General features: G+C 41.0%; 1 protein-coding gene across 1 annotated transcript in view; it reads right to left on the bottom strand.

Annotated features, from left to right (window-relative positions):
• PTPN14 (protein tyrosine phosphatase, non-receptor type 14) overlaps positions 1-16014 on the bottom strand; it is a 153369-nt gene that overhangs the window by 73998 nt on the left and 63357 nt on the right. The window contains exon 3 of the mRNA XM_006834007.1: positions 609-706. Within this exon, the coding sequence (XP_006834070.1) occupies positions 609-706 (98 nt within the window). The remainder of the gene's footprint in view (positions 1-608; positions 707-16014) is intronic.

Here is a 16014-nt window from a genome sequence, read left to right as displayed (position 1 = left end):
AAAAAAAAAAAAAAGACCCTGAAAAATAGCTCCCATTAAGCAGGATAAAAAGGTGCTGTTTCTTCAAATAAAACTAAATTTACCCAAACATGAGCAGTTTGCAAATTGTTTTAAGAAATTCATTGTCCTGCTACCTAAAATTCCTCTTATTATGTTTAATGCAAAATATTTTGAAATGCAGAGAGCAACCCTTAAAAATGAAATCCTGAGGCACGCTACACCATGGGTGAGCCTTGAAAACATTATGCTGTGTGAAATAAGTCAGTTCAAAAGGACAAATACTGCACAATCCCACTAACATGAAATACTTGACTAGGCATACCTATAGAGATCAAAGTTGACTTGTGGTTACCAGGAACAGGCGAGACATGGAAAAAGGGAGTCAATGCTTAGGGGACTATGAGCATTTTGTTACCAGGCCGGATGGAAAAACCTGAAAACACACAGTGGTAACGGCTGAACAAGTGATGAATGTAATTAGTATCACTGAACTGTGCATGGAAAAAACACTAAAATGGCAAAGGTTTTGTTACATACACATTTGTCACAATAAGCAGGGCCACTTGAGTCACACAGAATTTCCCACAGTGATTATAACCATATTTTACCTTGCACAGCTAAGCCAGCTAGCCGGATCACCTGTTCCAATGTACAACGTAGTCGTCCTTCAAGCACGTCTTTTTTCACTTGCAGGTAATATTGATACCTGTTCAGAGGCACAGAGGAAAAAAAACAACCATTAAAAACACACACTTGGATGCATTCCCACACCGTAGGTGCCTTAGATGTAGAACCCTGTGTCCACAGCAGGACACACGGGTGATGATGATAAAGGTTATCACTACAGAAGATGAAAAGTGGCCGCTGCCTGTGTTGATCTTTGTTTGATGTACCAGGTGCTACATCCCGTTCATTCTCAGTTTGAGCACATGCTCATCACATCATGTATTTGTGGGACAACAGGTTGAACTAGTGATAAGGACAGAGATCAAGAACGAAACTGCCCTTCCATACCTGGACGTCTACCAAATGGCTGCCAAAGCTGCATCAGTGTGTCTTCCTGAATAAATTCCTGAAGTACACCATCTTTCAAACTCAAAGGCTTGGTAGGGTTGACCACAACTAAGATGGATAGCTAAGAATTCTGCTAAAGGATAGGATATAGGATCAAGCTTCCCAGAGGCAGACTTCACTCTACATGTCTGTGACTCATAAAAATGTCATCTAATGCAATACTGAACCTTTCAACCCCAAGCAGACCTTCACACTAGCAAAGTTCAGACAGACAGAATGTGCCCATACACATCATGTCTCAGACTAAACCACTCAGGGATTAGTGCAAGAGAAGCTAATACAGTATACTGTTTCTTTGCCAAAAAAAAAAAAAAAAATCCTGTTTTCATAATTACCTAAACATTTTTTAAGGTTTCATAATTTTCATAATTACCTAAACATTTAGAAATCTCCTCACCCAGACATTTTATTACCAAGACTACTTCTACTGACCATACTATTTTTTTATTATGAATTGAGTGAAGGTTTATAGACAAGATCATCAGTTTTACATTCAACAAATCATACACTTTGTTTCCTCTCAATGATTACTATCCCTTCCATGCAACAACAGTTATCCTGCTTCCTCCCTGTGCTTCCTACTTCCATTCTACCCACCCTACCATCCCTTCTCAAATTTGTCCTTACATAAAAGTTGCCCGTTTGATTTTAAATGATATACCATTCCACAGTGAGTATTGGTTAAAAATTGGGGCACAAAGGTGGGTTCCTTTAGAGAACTGAAGGGTAGTTGAGGGCCATAGTCTCTGGTTCCTCCTGTATCTTTCTGACAAGTAAGCCCATCTTTTTTTTATATATATAACTTTGAGGGTTTTTCACACACCTCCTTTCACTCTATCTGGAACTGTCTAATGTGATCCCTTTCAGAGCCTTTGATAGTGGTAGCTAGGCACCATCTAGTTCTTCTGCTCTCAGAGTCATGAAGACTGATGTTGACATGATCCATTAGTGCACTGGACTGACTGATTCCAAGCATCTTCAATTCTCACTACTCTTCTTTCTTCCACACATGGGGAGTCCAATAACTGTACCTTTCGTGGCCACTCATGAGCTTTTAAGACCCCAGATGTTACTCACCAAAGTAGGATGTAGTAGAACATTGTCTTTGTGGACTATGTTATCCCATTGGCAACAAGTGTCCCCTGAGACTACAGTTGTGACCCCTCAGGCCCAGCAAGTCTTTGCCTTAAGATTTTTGATAATCTCTAAGAAATTTTCATCATTTACCCGCTGTATGCTCTACCACATTCATAGCTGTGTTTGCAAGGAAGGTAAACACCCATGTACAGATACTGTCTTTCGAACTCATGTATTTGTGGGTACACTCCCACCCACTCTTCCCCGCATACCCATTCAGCATATATCTCTGTCCATATATCTACCCCACAGAACACTGTTGTTCCAAGGTTGTGTGCTGTTGTTGTTGTTGTTAGGTGTCATCAAGTACCGACCCATAGCGACTTTATGCACAGCAGAATGAAACACTGTCCGATCCTGGGCCAACCTCACTACTGTTGCCACACTTGAGTCCATCGATGCTGCTACTTGGCCAATCCATCTCATTGGGGGTCTTCCTATTTTTCTCTAACCCTCCACCTTACCAAACATGAGATCCTTCTCCAGCGACTGGTCTCTCCTGACAATATGTCCAAAGTATGAGAGACGAAGTTTGGCCATCTTGGCCTCCAAGGAGCATTCTGGCTGCACTTCTTCCAACATGGATCTATTGGTTCTTTTGGCAGCCCATGGCACTTCAATACTCTCTTCAACACCATACATAACTCAAAGGCATCAATTCTTCTGTAGTCTTCCTTATTCACTGTCCAGCTTTTGCATCCATATGAGATTATTGAAAATACCATGGCTTGGGTCAGGCACAACTTAGTCCTCAAGATGGCATCTTTGCTCTTCAACACTCTAAAAAGGTATTGTGCAGCATATTTGCCTAATGAAATACATCATTTGATTTCTTGACTGCTGCTTCCTTGAGTGTTGATAATTGATCCAAGAAGAATGAAGTTCTTGACTACTTCAATCTTTTCTCCGTTGATAAGAATGTTGTTTATTGGTCCAGTGGTTTTGTTTACATTGAGATATAATCCATACCAAAGACTGTGCGTTTTGATCTTCATCAGTAAATGTTTTAAGTCCTCTTCACTTTCAGCAAGCAAGGTTGTATCATCTGCATATCGCAGGTTGCTAATGAGTCTTCCTCCAATCCTGATGCCACATTTTTCTTCATAAAACCCAGCTTCTCGGATTATCTGCTCAGCATACAGGTTGAATAATTATAGTGAAAGAATACAACCCTGTAGCACACCTTTCTTAATTTCAAAACATTCAGTGTTCCCATGTTCTGTTCGAACAACCCCTTCTTGGTCCAGGTACAGATTCCTCACACAAGTGTTCTGGAATAGTCATACTTTGCAATGTTGTCCATAATTTGTCATGATCCAAACAACCGAAAGTCTTTGCATAGTCAATAAAGCACAGGTAAACATCTTTCTGATAGTCTCTACTTTCAGCCAAGATCCATCAGACATTAGTAATGATATCCCTTGTTCCACGGCCTCATCTGAATCTGGCTTGAACCTCTGCAAGTTGTCTGTAAATGTATGATTGTAGCCACTTCTGTATAACCTTTAGCAAAAAAGGTTGTGTATTTATGACTATTTACCTCTATTGCTTTAGCCCTTGCATACCTCCCTTTGTCTTCACTTCTCTTCATTATTCCTCTGCCTACCTTCCTTCTCCTTGTATACCGTTCTCTCTCTTCTTGTATATTGCCTTCCCCATCACCCAAATTGACATGTGTCTGCCCCTACCCAGTGAATTACTCTCCCTTCTTTTCTAACCCTGGTAACCACCAAAGAATATTTTTTTCCATATGAAAAACTTTTCTTGAGTTATTACTATTGTGGTGTCATGAAATATTTTCGTTTTGTGACTGACTAGAGGCAGTTGTTCGAACAGAACATGGAACACTGAATGTTTTAAAATTGGGAAAGGTGTGCGACAGGGTTGTGTTCTTTCAACATACTTGTTCAACATGTATGCTGTGCAAATAATACGAGAAGCTGGGTTCTATGAAGGAAAACGTGGCATCAGGATTGGAGGAAGACTCATTAACAACCTGAGATATGCAGATGATACAACCTTGATTGCTGTAAGTGAAGAGGACTTAAAACATTTACTGATGAAGATCAAAGAGCACAGCCTTATATATGGATATGACTCAATGTAAAGAAAACAAAAATCCTCACCACTGGACTAATAAACAGCATTCTTATCAATGGAGAAGAGATTGAAGTTGTCAAGGACTTCATTCTTCTTGGATCAACTATCAACACTCGCGGGAGCAGCAGTCAAGAGATAAGACGACGTATTGCATTGGGCAAATCTGCTGCACAGGAACTTTTTAAAGTATTGAAGAGTAGAGATGTCAGCTTGATGACTAAGGTGCGCCTGACCCAAGCCATGGTATTTTCAATAACCTCATATGGATGCAAAAGCTGGACAGTGAATAAGGAAGATTGTAGAAGAATTGATGCCTTTGAGTTGTGGTGTTGGAGGAGAATACTGAAAGTGCCATGGGCTGCCAAAAGAACCAATAGAAGTGCAACCAGAGTGCTCCTTGGAGGCCAAGATGGCTAGCCTTCGTCTCTCCTACTTTGGACACATTGTCCGGAGAGAACAGTCGCTGGAGAAGGATGTCATGCTAGGTAAGATGGAGGGTCAGAGAAAAAGAGGAAGACCCCCAACGAGATGGATTGGCCAGGTGGCATCATTGATGGTGTCAAGTGTGGCGGCAATAGTGAGGTTGGCCCAGGATCGGACATTGTTTCGTTTTGCTGTGCATGGGGTCGCTATGAGTCGGTTCCAACTCGATGGCACCTGACAACAACAACAACAATCTCATTCAGCTTATTGTCTTCCAGGTCCATCCATGTTATGTTTTGCTGATTCACTGTCATTCTTCAACATTGCACAGTATTCCATTTGGGTGTAAGTACAATAGTTTGTTTATTTGTTCTTCCATTGATGAGCATTTAGGCTATCTTTTTGCTATTGTGAATAAAGCTGCAAAGAACACTGGTGTGTATGTATCTACTTGCGCCCTGACTCTTACTTCTTGTGGAGATATACCAAATAGAGGAATTGTTGGATCATAAGGTATTTCTATTTCCAACTTTCTGAAGAAGTGCCATACCAGTATGCACAGTGGTTGAACCATTTTACACTCCCATCACATCAGCAATGTAGGAGCGTTCCAGTCGCTCCACACTCTCGCCAGTATTCTGTTATTTATGTTTTTAACTTCACTATCAATGCTGGGGTGAGACGATATCTTGTTCTTTTGGTTTGCATCTCTCTAATGACTAATGATTGTGAACATTTCTTCATAGGTTCATTGGCTGGCTAAATGTTTTCCTTGGTGTCTATTCCTGTCTTACGCCCATTTTCTGATTGGTTTGTGTTTGTCTTGTAGAGGTGTTACTGTTGTTAAAATGTCATCAAGTCGGTACCTACCCATGGCGACTCTGTAAAGGGTTTCTGAAGAGCAGCTGGTGAACGTGAACTGCTGAACTTGCAGTCCAGCACATTAACCCACAGAGGTGTTGTATTTCTCAATAAATTTTTTAGTTCAATTCTTTGTTTGATATGTCGTTGCAAAAAAATCTTTTCTACAGTCTGTAGACGCCCTTGTCACTCTTTTGGCAAAATCTTTTGATTCATGTCAATCATCTATTTTGTCATCTTTTTATGTGTATTTAGAAATGTTTGACTGTGTAGTTAAGCCCCTAGGTTTGTCCCTCCTTTATTTATTGATGATCTTTATAGTTCTAGGTTTTATATTTAGATCTTTAATTCACGTTGAGTTTGTTTTTGTATATGGTGTGAGATATGGGTCTTGTTTCATTCTTCTTTAAATGGACTTCTAGTTTTGTAAGCACCATTTGTTGAAGAGACTATCTCTTCCCCATTTGAGGTGTTTGGCCCTTTGTCAAAGATCACCTAACGGTATATGGATTTACTTTTGGCTTCTCAATTCCATTCCACTGATCTTTGCATCATTCATTACAACAATAATAGGCTGTTTTGACAACAGGGACTGCATAGCAAATTTAGAGATCAGGGTCTCCAACTTTCTTCTAATTCTTAAGCAGTGTTTTGCTTATCTCATGTCTCTCTCCATATAAAGTTAATGATTATTTTTTTTCCCATTTCTTTAAAGGATTATGTTGGAAACTGGTCTGGTTTTGTGTTTTATCCATAGATTGCTTTGGGCAGTGTTGACATTTTTCAGTGTTAAGTCTTCCTATCCATGAGCATAGTATATTCTCTCATTTTTGTAAGTCTCTTTTGGTTTCTTGTAGTCGTGTTTTGTAATTTTGTGGCGTTTTGGTTTTTTTTCATAGATCTTTTTTTTCTCTGACTAGATTTAATCCTAAGCATTTCATCTTTTGGGTGGCTACTGCAAATGGTATTATTGTCTTCCTAATTTCTTTTTCAGAGTTGTCTTTATTAGTATATAGGAATCCAAATGATTTTTGTATATTGATCTTGTACCCTGCTATTTTGCTGAGTCTTTCAATGAGTTCCAATAATTTTCTTGCTGAGTCTTTGAAATTTTCTAAGTATTGTTGTTGCTGTTGTTGTTAAGTGCTATAGAGTCAGTTCCAACCCATAGCAGCCCTGTATAGGGTTTCCAGTGAGTGGCTGGTAAGCTTGAACCACCAACTTTGTGGTTCAAACTGACTTTGCATTCTAGCACATATAATTTGCAAAAATAGAGAGTTTTACTTCTTTTATGTCAATTTGTTGTTGTTGTTGTTGTTAAGTGCCTTTGAGTCGGTTCCGACCCATAGCGACCCTGTACAGGGTTTCCGAGGGTGTCAATTTGGATGCCTTTAATTTCTCTTTCTTGCCTTATAGCTTTGGTTAGGGCTTCCAACACAATAATCGTAAAAGGCATCCTTGTCTGGTTCCTGTTCACAGAGGGAATGCTTTCACTGTGTCTCCACTAAGAGTTAATGTTGGTTGTTTAAAGTGTATGTTGTTGTTGTTGTCAAGTGCTGTTGAGTCGGTTATGAACCTGTACAGGGTTTCTGAGGAGCAGGAGGGGAGCTTGAACCACCGACCTTGCAGTTCAAATGGCTTTGCAGTCTAGCACATTAACCCACAGCGTCATGTGTATATATGCTCTTAATTACTGATCATACTCTTAGGATACCGTCACCTCCTCCCACAGTTGAGTTTCTCTAGCGTTATTTCCTGATAAGAGCCAAACAATCCTTTTGCTACTAGCAGCCATAACTGTTTATTTTTCCTTAATTTTGGCATATCAATTATAGGAACTCTGGGGGGGGGGGGCTAAAATCCAAATTTACTCAGGAGATGCAATCAGCACCTTGTTGTTGTTGTTGTTGCTGTCATGTGCCATGAAGTCAGTTCCAACTCATAGCGACCCTGTAGTACAGGGTTTCCGAGGCTGTAAATCTTTACGGGAGCCTCATCTTTTCCAGGTGGAATAGCTGGTAATTTTGAACTGCTGAACTTGCAGTTCGCAGCCCAATTCGTAACTACTATGCTACCAGAACTTCTCAGGGCTTATTAAGGAACTCTGGTTCAACCTTGATATCCTGGTCCCATTACATGTTAATCGAATAAATGTTTCAGACACAGAATCAGGTTCTCTAAACACTCCAGTGTCATCCTCTAGTTTTTTCTCCTCTTAAAAGTCTATTAGCAAACCCCCTTCCAAGACTAAGACTCAACAGAAATACACACTCTGGTGACACGCATCACCGATATGGGGAAGTGGGGTAAAAGCAGCAATGAAGCGGCAAGCTAAGCCTTACAATGTTCAGTGGGCTTCTGTGGACCCAGTTGGGGACCTGGTTGGCAAGCAGTGTGAGGAGACCTGGGGACTCTTGGGCCCAGAGTTAGCAGCGTGGCCACGGAGGACTCGTGTGGAGAGTGGAGCTACCGGATGATGGGAAGAGAGGGCATGTGCACAAGAATGCCCACACTTGCAGATGGTACCCACGTGACCTGGACCGGATGACTAGATGATCAGAGCTCAACCAGGAGAAGAAAGAAGAGGGAAAAAAAAAAGAGTGAGCTGATACAATCTGATGAACTTGACCTATATCTAGGAATGCAGAGACTCAAAAAAAGGAACAAATCCTTACAGCAAGAAACATTCCCACCTCCTCCACACACAGAGTAGACAGAGATGGGCAACTTGGACATTGGATACCCAAATGGGGAGGGGGTGACTACAAAGGCAGGAAGTGACTGGCTTACAAGATTTCAAGAGGGAACCTAGAGCTAGGGGTCATGGAGGAAGGCAGAATCTCCAGTGAGTACTATCCAATCTGTCTAGGTGGAGCTGATGAAATGAAATACAGATGGGTAACTCGTGATACTGTAGTGAATAATGGTTATCAGGACTGATTATGAGGGTTGGCAATGCAAAGGTAGACGTTTTGTAGCAAGGAAGGGAGTGATTAATTCTCCAGTCTAGGAGCGCGGGTCTCTAGGACCATCAACGGAGAAGAGCTGAGAGCAGGACCCTACCCAGAGAAGCAGAGATGTCTGAGATAGAGACAGAGACGATGACATGGAGTGATGAAGCAGCTGCGGACTTTGGATCCAGAGAGGGAGAGGGACTGGGGGGCCGAAGATTGGCGGAGGAGAGGGGAGTGTAGGGAGGCGGGTTTCTAGGATATACCCTTTGGTCGGTTGATGATGCATGGAGGGGATTGGAACCATGGCAATGAAATGATATACGATGGAATGAATGTAAAACTAAAGTTCTCTCATGTAAATGATCATATAATTCACAATAAAACATTAAAAAAAAAAAAAATCTATTAGCCAGAGTAGGACAACCAAGTCAGTCTCTAGTGGAAAACAACAATACCAAAATCAGATACTGAAAGTCATTTAAAAATTCTTGGTAGTCAAACAATATGTATTGGGGAAAAGAAAAACTTAAATTCCCATTCTATCTTATTCCTAAGATATTCATAAAAAAAAAAAAAAAAAATCCCATTCTATCTTATCCCTAAGACACACATAAACCATTTCACAGTTTCCACGATTTCAATCCTGCCATCTTTTGAAAATGCATCGATGTTTATAGCAACTATCTTCAACGGGTTTTAGGAACAAGTACTCTAATACACGTACACTTACCACTCTGAATTCACTGTTTGCCTGTATGTCTCCTATTCCAAGAGTAAAAAGATTCAAAAGCAAGTCTGCACATGGCTCATCTCAGAACCTAAGGCTCCATGGTTCCACATTCAGTAGCCCAGGGGCACCAACAAAAATGCTTTACATGAGTGCCTTTGCTTTAGAAACTGTGGGCCCTGTCAATTACAAGCAGCATTCAAGGCTTTATAGTCTTTTAAAAAATACATTAACTAATTCCTGTTTTTAAAATTTTAATTTAATGCTACACAGTATAAGTTCATTTCCTGAAACAAAATTCAGGAAAATTATAAACAAAAGGGGAAATATGGGCTTTAGAAGATGTTTTCTTACACCATGTATGACAAACCAGTTTCCTATTTGTGTTCTTCATTTTTCTTCGAAGGATTTTCCTCAGCACCTCCTGCCATGTTTTCCATTGCACCCCAAAGTTAGTTCCAGTTTTCTTCTGGCCTTCCTCTTGTGCCTTTGGGCCAGCTCTCAAAGGAAGAGTGAAGGGTCCACTCATTTAGGTGAAGTAAATGTCCCTTCAGGAGACTATACCTTTTAGGGAAGATCTTTTGTACTGAAACCTAGTTAGTTCTTAGATAAGAAAACATGTTCCTATGGAAACCTACATAAGTAAACCAAAACCCACTGACATCAAGTCAGTTCACAGGCATCCTACAGGACAGAGTAGAAATTGCTCCTTAGGGTTTCTGAGATTGTAAATCTTCACAAGAGCAGACAGCCACATCTTTCTTCTGAGGAGGGGTGGCACCACCACGGTTGCTTCTGGGCAAGTAAGGGGCTCCTAAATTATCAAAAATTCTTTGAAGTGATAAGACATCACTGAGAAATCGGATAGGTCACTGAGGAGGAGCCACTGAGAATCTGAAGACCACATTTTCAAAGCTGGGGAGGGGAGCCTAAGAAAAAAAATGAAGCAGAAAGGTTTTAACCTTTGCTAAAGATTCCATTGCTAAAGATTCCCTCTGTACCTTTTTTCAGTGAAGTGAAAGGATCTCAAAACAGACAAACAGCCCCCTAAAAACTGAATCCCAAGATAAGAAGTTATCTGACGGTCTATTAAAAAAAAGATACAAAACAATTATCTAAAAATGAAACAAAATCGGGAACAAATCTGGTAAAAAGAGATGGTAATATTCAACACTCACACTGATGGTACGCTGTTTGAACCTCTACTACATGCCACTCATTCCCTTCCATCTAGAGCAGTTTCTACCCCACAAGATGAGGAGATAGCTGGATATTAACAAATTCTTATTGAGTACTTCCTGTGTACCCAAGCAGCTAGATCTTGACAGGGCCCACAGTTTCCAAAGCAAAGGCAATAATGTAAAACATTTTTGTTGGTACCACTGAGCTGCTGAATGTGGAACTATGGAGCTTGAGGTTCTGAGATGAGCCATGTGCAGACTTGCTTTTGGATCTTTTTACTCTTGGAACAGAAGTCAGCTAATCTGGAGACATCTTAAAATGTCTCTCCTTGCAGAGATGAGTACCTTCTATTAACTACTGCTGTAATGCTGGTTTCCCTGTTGCTGTTGGTGTTGTTGTTAAGTGTCACTGAGTCAGTTTCAACTCATAGTAACCCTGTACAGGGTTTCCCAGGAGTATATGGTGAGTTTGAACCACCGATCTTTGGTTCACCAATCTTTGGTGCTTTATCTCACAGCGCCACACCAGACCCCTGGTGGTGTAGTGGGCTAAGAGGCAGGCTGCTGATCACAAGGTCAGCAGTTCAAATCCACCAGCTGCTCTAAGGGAGAAAGATGACGCCATCTGCTCCCATAAAGATTTGCAGTTTGGGAAACCCTATGGAGCAGTTCTGGTATGGCACTGTGGCTCAAACGTGCTGGAATGCAATGTCGTTTAAACTGCCAGGTTACTGGTTCAAGTTCACCAGCTGCTCCTCGGAAACCTACACCAGCTCCCTGTGGGGTCAGAACCGAGTCAATGACACTTAAGAACAACAATGGAGCAGTTCTGCTCTATCCTAAAGGGTCACTATGAGTGGGAATCACCTTGACAGCAATGGGGCTACTGTTCTATCTAGAAGTAAAACAATTTTAAAGGTCTTGTTGATAGGTGTCATCGAGTCAGTTCTAACTTACAGTGACTCTGCACAGGGTTACCGAGGTTTTACATCATCATTAGAGCAGAAAGACTATTTTTTCTCCTGCAGCATGACTGACTGGCTTGAATCACAGACTTTGTGGAGCCACAGCACTCACTCCCTTTAAAGATCTCACCCTGGCATTATGTGTTACCTTGGAGGTGAAAATGACCACCTCAGATTACTTTTCAGATGATACATTTGGAAAAAAGCCACCAGAATAATGTGCTGGACCGCAATGTCAGTTTAAACTGCAAGGTTGGTGGTTCAAACTCACCAGCCACTCCTCAGAAACCCTATACACGGTTGCAATGAGTTGGAACTGACTTGACAGCACTTGAACAACAACAATAATTAGCCCACAGGATTCAGCATAACCAGAATTCTAGTTTTCTTAATTTGCCAATCCCAACTTTCATCTATAACACAAATTTAATACAGATACACCATATGCTAGGCAACAATGAAGCTAAAAAAAAATGCAAATATCTTTTCACATGATACTTTATAAAATATATATTATATATATAAACTGTATCAGACAATTTGCAAGTTTCATTCTTGTTTTTGCAGTCTCACATAAGAATAACCAGTCTCATGTGGTTAATAGCACCATATCATTAATGCTGTTAAGATTCCCTGTAGCCTGAAGAAGGTACCTTGCATTTTTTTAGCTTCTTAATTTGTATCCCTGTATAAGCCTACAGTCTAACATAATGACCAGGAGCAACCTTTAATGTTCCTTACTTGAGGAATGCAGTTCATTATTTCTTAGCATATGGTATATCTGTATTAAACTTGTATTATAAACGAAAGTTTGACTGGCAAAGAAAAAAAATACAGTTCTATGCTATATGAGGAGTTTTGATGTGGCGCTGTGGGTTAATGCGTTGAACTGCAAAGTCAGTTTGAACCGCAAGATCGATGACTCAAGCTCACCAGCTGCTCCTCGGGAACCCTATATACAGGGTTGCTATGGGTTTTACACCCTTAGAAACCCTGTACAGGGTCGCTATGGGTTGGAACCGACTCGACGGCACTTAACAACAACAACAAATGGGTTGGAAACAACTCGAGGGCACTTAACAACAACAACATCCTATATGAAGACTGGAGTCCTTATGTGGCATTGTAGGTAGGATAAGCGATGGGCCACAAGGTCAATTTGAGCTGCAAGGTCAGCAGTTCAAACCCACCAGTCGTTCTTCAGAAAAACCCTATACTGTGATGCTAGGAGTCTGAACCAACTAGACAGCACTTAATAACAACAACTAAATGAGAGAATAACTGACTAAATTTAGAGAGTATCCGCTAAAATTGTATTTCTGGTGTATACTTGCTGTTTGCTTTTTATTAGATATTTTGATTATAAAAGGAGTGAAATATAGCACTAATCTTTTTTTGGAAACATGCAATTTCATGGAAGTAAACTCCACCCTTTCATAGCTTTGGGTGGAGGGGAAAAGAAGAAGAAAAAAAAAAACCAATCATCATGCCAGGAAAGTAACTATTTGCCAACTTTCCAGAGAGATTCTCTTTGAAAACCCAAGTTCACAAATACAAGGTTTTATCCCTTTTCATATTCAAATGCCAGGGAATAGTCTATTTGACTGCTGAGGTCCACCGAATGGTTTGAGGTCAGGGTTCTGGTCACCCACTAAGAACTGGTGACTCTAGTGATGCCTGTGGAATAAAAGTACAATCTCTATTTTCAGGACTGTTTTGCTTTGTTTGGTTTCTAATCTATAGAGAAGATTCGCTTGTTGATGAAATGCAGGGTTCTCTGAGTGAAGAGATTAAAAGCTTTCTGATAATGTTATTTAAAAACTGAAAACTGATAGATACAATGAACTAGCCTTTGGAGGCTGCCTCTATTTGGAATGTTCCAATCCAAAGGAAAAAAATTAAGTGACTTTTCCAAGTTCCTGCCTCCCCTAAGACCATGACAGAAAATCAGTTTTTCAAAAAAAAATCCACATTAGCTCACATCAATAGAGCATTCATTACTGCATTTTGTTTCTCTGACAGTGGTATCAAAAGAACTCTTTCACAAGTACACCCCATAATACTGTCCTCTACACTTGCAGATGAACTGCTAAGATCTTTAACCTCTCTTTTTAATTCAAATGACTAGGTTTTGGACCTTTACATGAGAAATTATCTAAGTCTTATGCACTGTGTTTTACTTGAAGGCCTGTTAATACTTCTCCGATTGTAAGTCCACATGGCATTCTTTAAAAAAAAGCACCACAAAAGAGGTGAAAGGAACTCAAGAGGCCATTTACGCATTGCTTTTTTAAATATTTATCCAAGTTTTCCCTCAAGTGAAATATTTAATCCAAGTCCAGTTCAGGGGAGGTGTCTCAAACAGGGAACAGCCAGGTAAAACATGGAAGTTCAAGGATCTGAATTGGGTCTCATGTCTACCCAAGGACCCAACATATTCAGCCTAAATCACAGGGTGGTGGACCTAGGAGACATGATGGCTCATATTACTGTTCTAAATGCTTGCTTCTGCTTTCAGTGAGAGGGTCACAGAAACAACCTCATTAATCCTGTGACTAGCTTTGGGGCCAGAGAAATAGGAGTGTACGTGACATAGGTATAGTTCTTCAATCATTTCTAACTGGGCAGAGCCTCTGCTGACCCACAGCAGACATGCAAGGTCTTTGTTTTGAAGGTCACTGGGAAGGTCTTAAATCCCTAGTAGCAAAGTGGTTATAAAGAGCTAGGCTGCTAACTCAAACATCAGCAGTTCAAACCCACAGCTACTCCATGGGAGAAAGATGTGGTAGTATGGAAAGGCTGTTACTCAGTGCCATCAAGTTGATTCTGATCCATAATGACCCTGTATAGGGTTTCCGACGAGTGGCTGATGGGTTTGAATCGCTGACACTGTGGCTCAAACTGACCTTGCGTTCCAGCACATTATCCTGTCACAGACTAGGAAACTTGGTGGGGGCATTTTATTTTTTGCTATCTATTGGAATTGACTCACCACCATCAGTAGGTTTTGTTGTTGTTACGTAATTGTGGAAAATCACAATCGTTTTGCCTAAGCTTTTTACTATGAGAATAGTGTTTTAAAATCCAAGCCCAATTGTTTTCTTTTTAGAGAAAGCAACTGAGAAGAGGAGGGATAATGACTTGTCCAAGGTAACATAGAACCTTTGGGGCAGGGTTAGAACCAGACCAGAGCTTGGAGCCCACTTCTCGACAAGACAAATACACAGGTGATTGAATGGTTCTGATGTTAAGCCATTCCAGGCAAGTCATCAGATCCACTGAAGTTAAAAATAAAAATGAAGATAAAAACACTAGCACCAGGTGGCTATTACATGCCTATGCTTCTAAGGAAGAGTTTCAATAACCACAAACTCAGCCCCAACCCTGCTCACTCACACTCCCAAATTAGACTGTGTGAGTCTCAGCGTATGACGCGGGAGTTGGAATGAGAGGTTTTTCTAAGAAATCACATTACAGGACAATGTTTCATATTTGGACCACTGGTTAAATCAGGTCTGTTTTTTCCCCCTCCCAGCAGCAGCCTCTGAAGGAAAGGAAAGAAAACTGAGCTTATGTAGATGAATTCTCTAAACCAGGGTCTCAGTTTGTCAGCTCCTTCATAGAGGAGGGGCTGTGCGTAGCAGCAGGGACTGAGCGGGCACTTCAGTGTCTGCGTTTTTAAATGAGGGTTTTAAACTAAGTAGTAGGGAGTCCTGATGGGGGGCTGTGGGTTAATGCGCCAGGACTGCAAGGCCGTGTGAACTCAAGGTCGGCGGTTCAAACTCACCCGCCGCTCCTTAGAAACCCGATACACGGTCGCCATGGGTCAGAATGGACTCGACGACACTTAACAACAACAAAAACTATAGCAGAAGTCCTAGTTTGGCACTGTAAGATAAGCACTGGACCACAAGTTCAGTTTGAGCCATAAGATCAGCCTCACCAACCGTTTCTCAGAAACCCTATTATACACGGTTCTGTTATGAATCAGAGCCGACTCGACAGCACTTAACAATAAACAACAATAAAACTATAGTAAAATAATCACACCACCCTAGCATTGAGAAACGTCTATAATATGGATCACAGACATATCTGGACTGGACTCTGTTGCTACCTTAGTACGCAACTTGATAAAGCTATATGAGGGATACATATCACATACACATGATTCCTTTTAACGCTGTTGTTGTGAAGTACTGCCGAGTATGTTGCGATCCATAGCAACCCTGTATAGGGCTTCCGAGGAGCAGCTGGTGAGCTTGAACCACTGACCTTGCAGTTCAAACGGCTTTGCAGTCAGGTGCATTAACCACAGCACCACAGTGAAAGTCTGAAACAGAAAGGCACTGTTTTTTTCACAGTTCCCTACAGGTTAATGAGAACATTAACAGGGCTGTAACTATCAACCTGTGGATTCACGGGCATTATCACACAGCCCCTACCTGCCCTCCCCACCTGTACAGTACAGGTGTAGTTAAAGCAGTGTGTCTCTTCCCATCTGCCTGGTCTCCAAAAGCCCCAAACTCCAGACCCACGCCATCAAGTAGATTCCAACTTACAGTGACTCTGTAAGGGTTTCCAAGACTGTT

This window comes from Chrysochloris asiatica, unplaced genomic scaffold, assembly GCF_000296735.1.
Source record: "Chrysochloris asiatica unplaced genomic scaffold, ChrAsi1.0 scaffold00009, whole genome shotgun sequence".
NCBI classification, from domain to species: Eukaryota; Metazoa; Chordata; class Mammalia; order Afrosoricida; family Chrysochloridae; genus Chrysochloris; species Chrysochloris asiatica.
The sequence above is the reverse complement of the archived record's forward strand: the minus strand, read 5'-3'. Positions and strand labels throughout refer to the sequence as shown.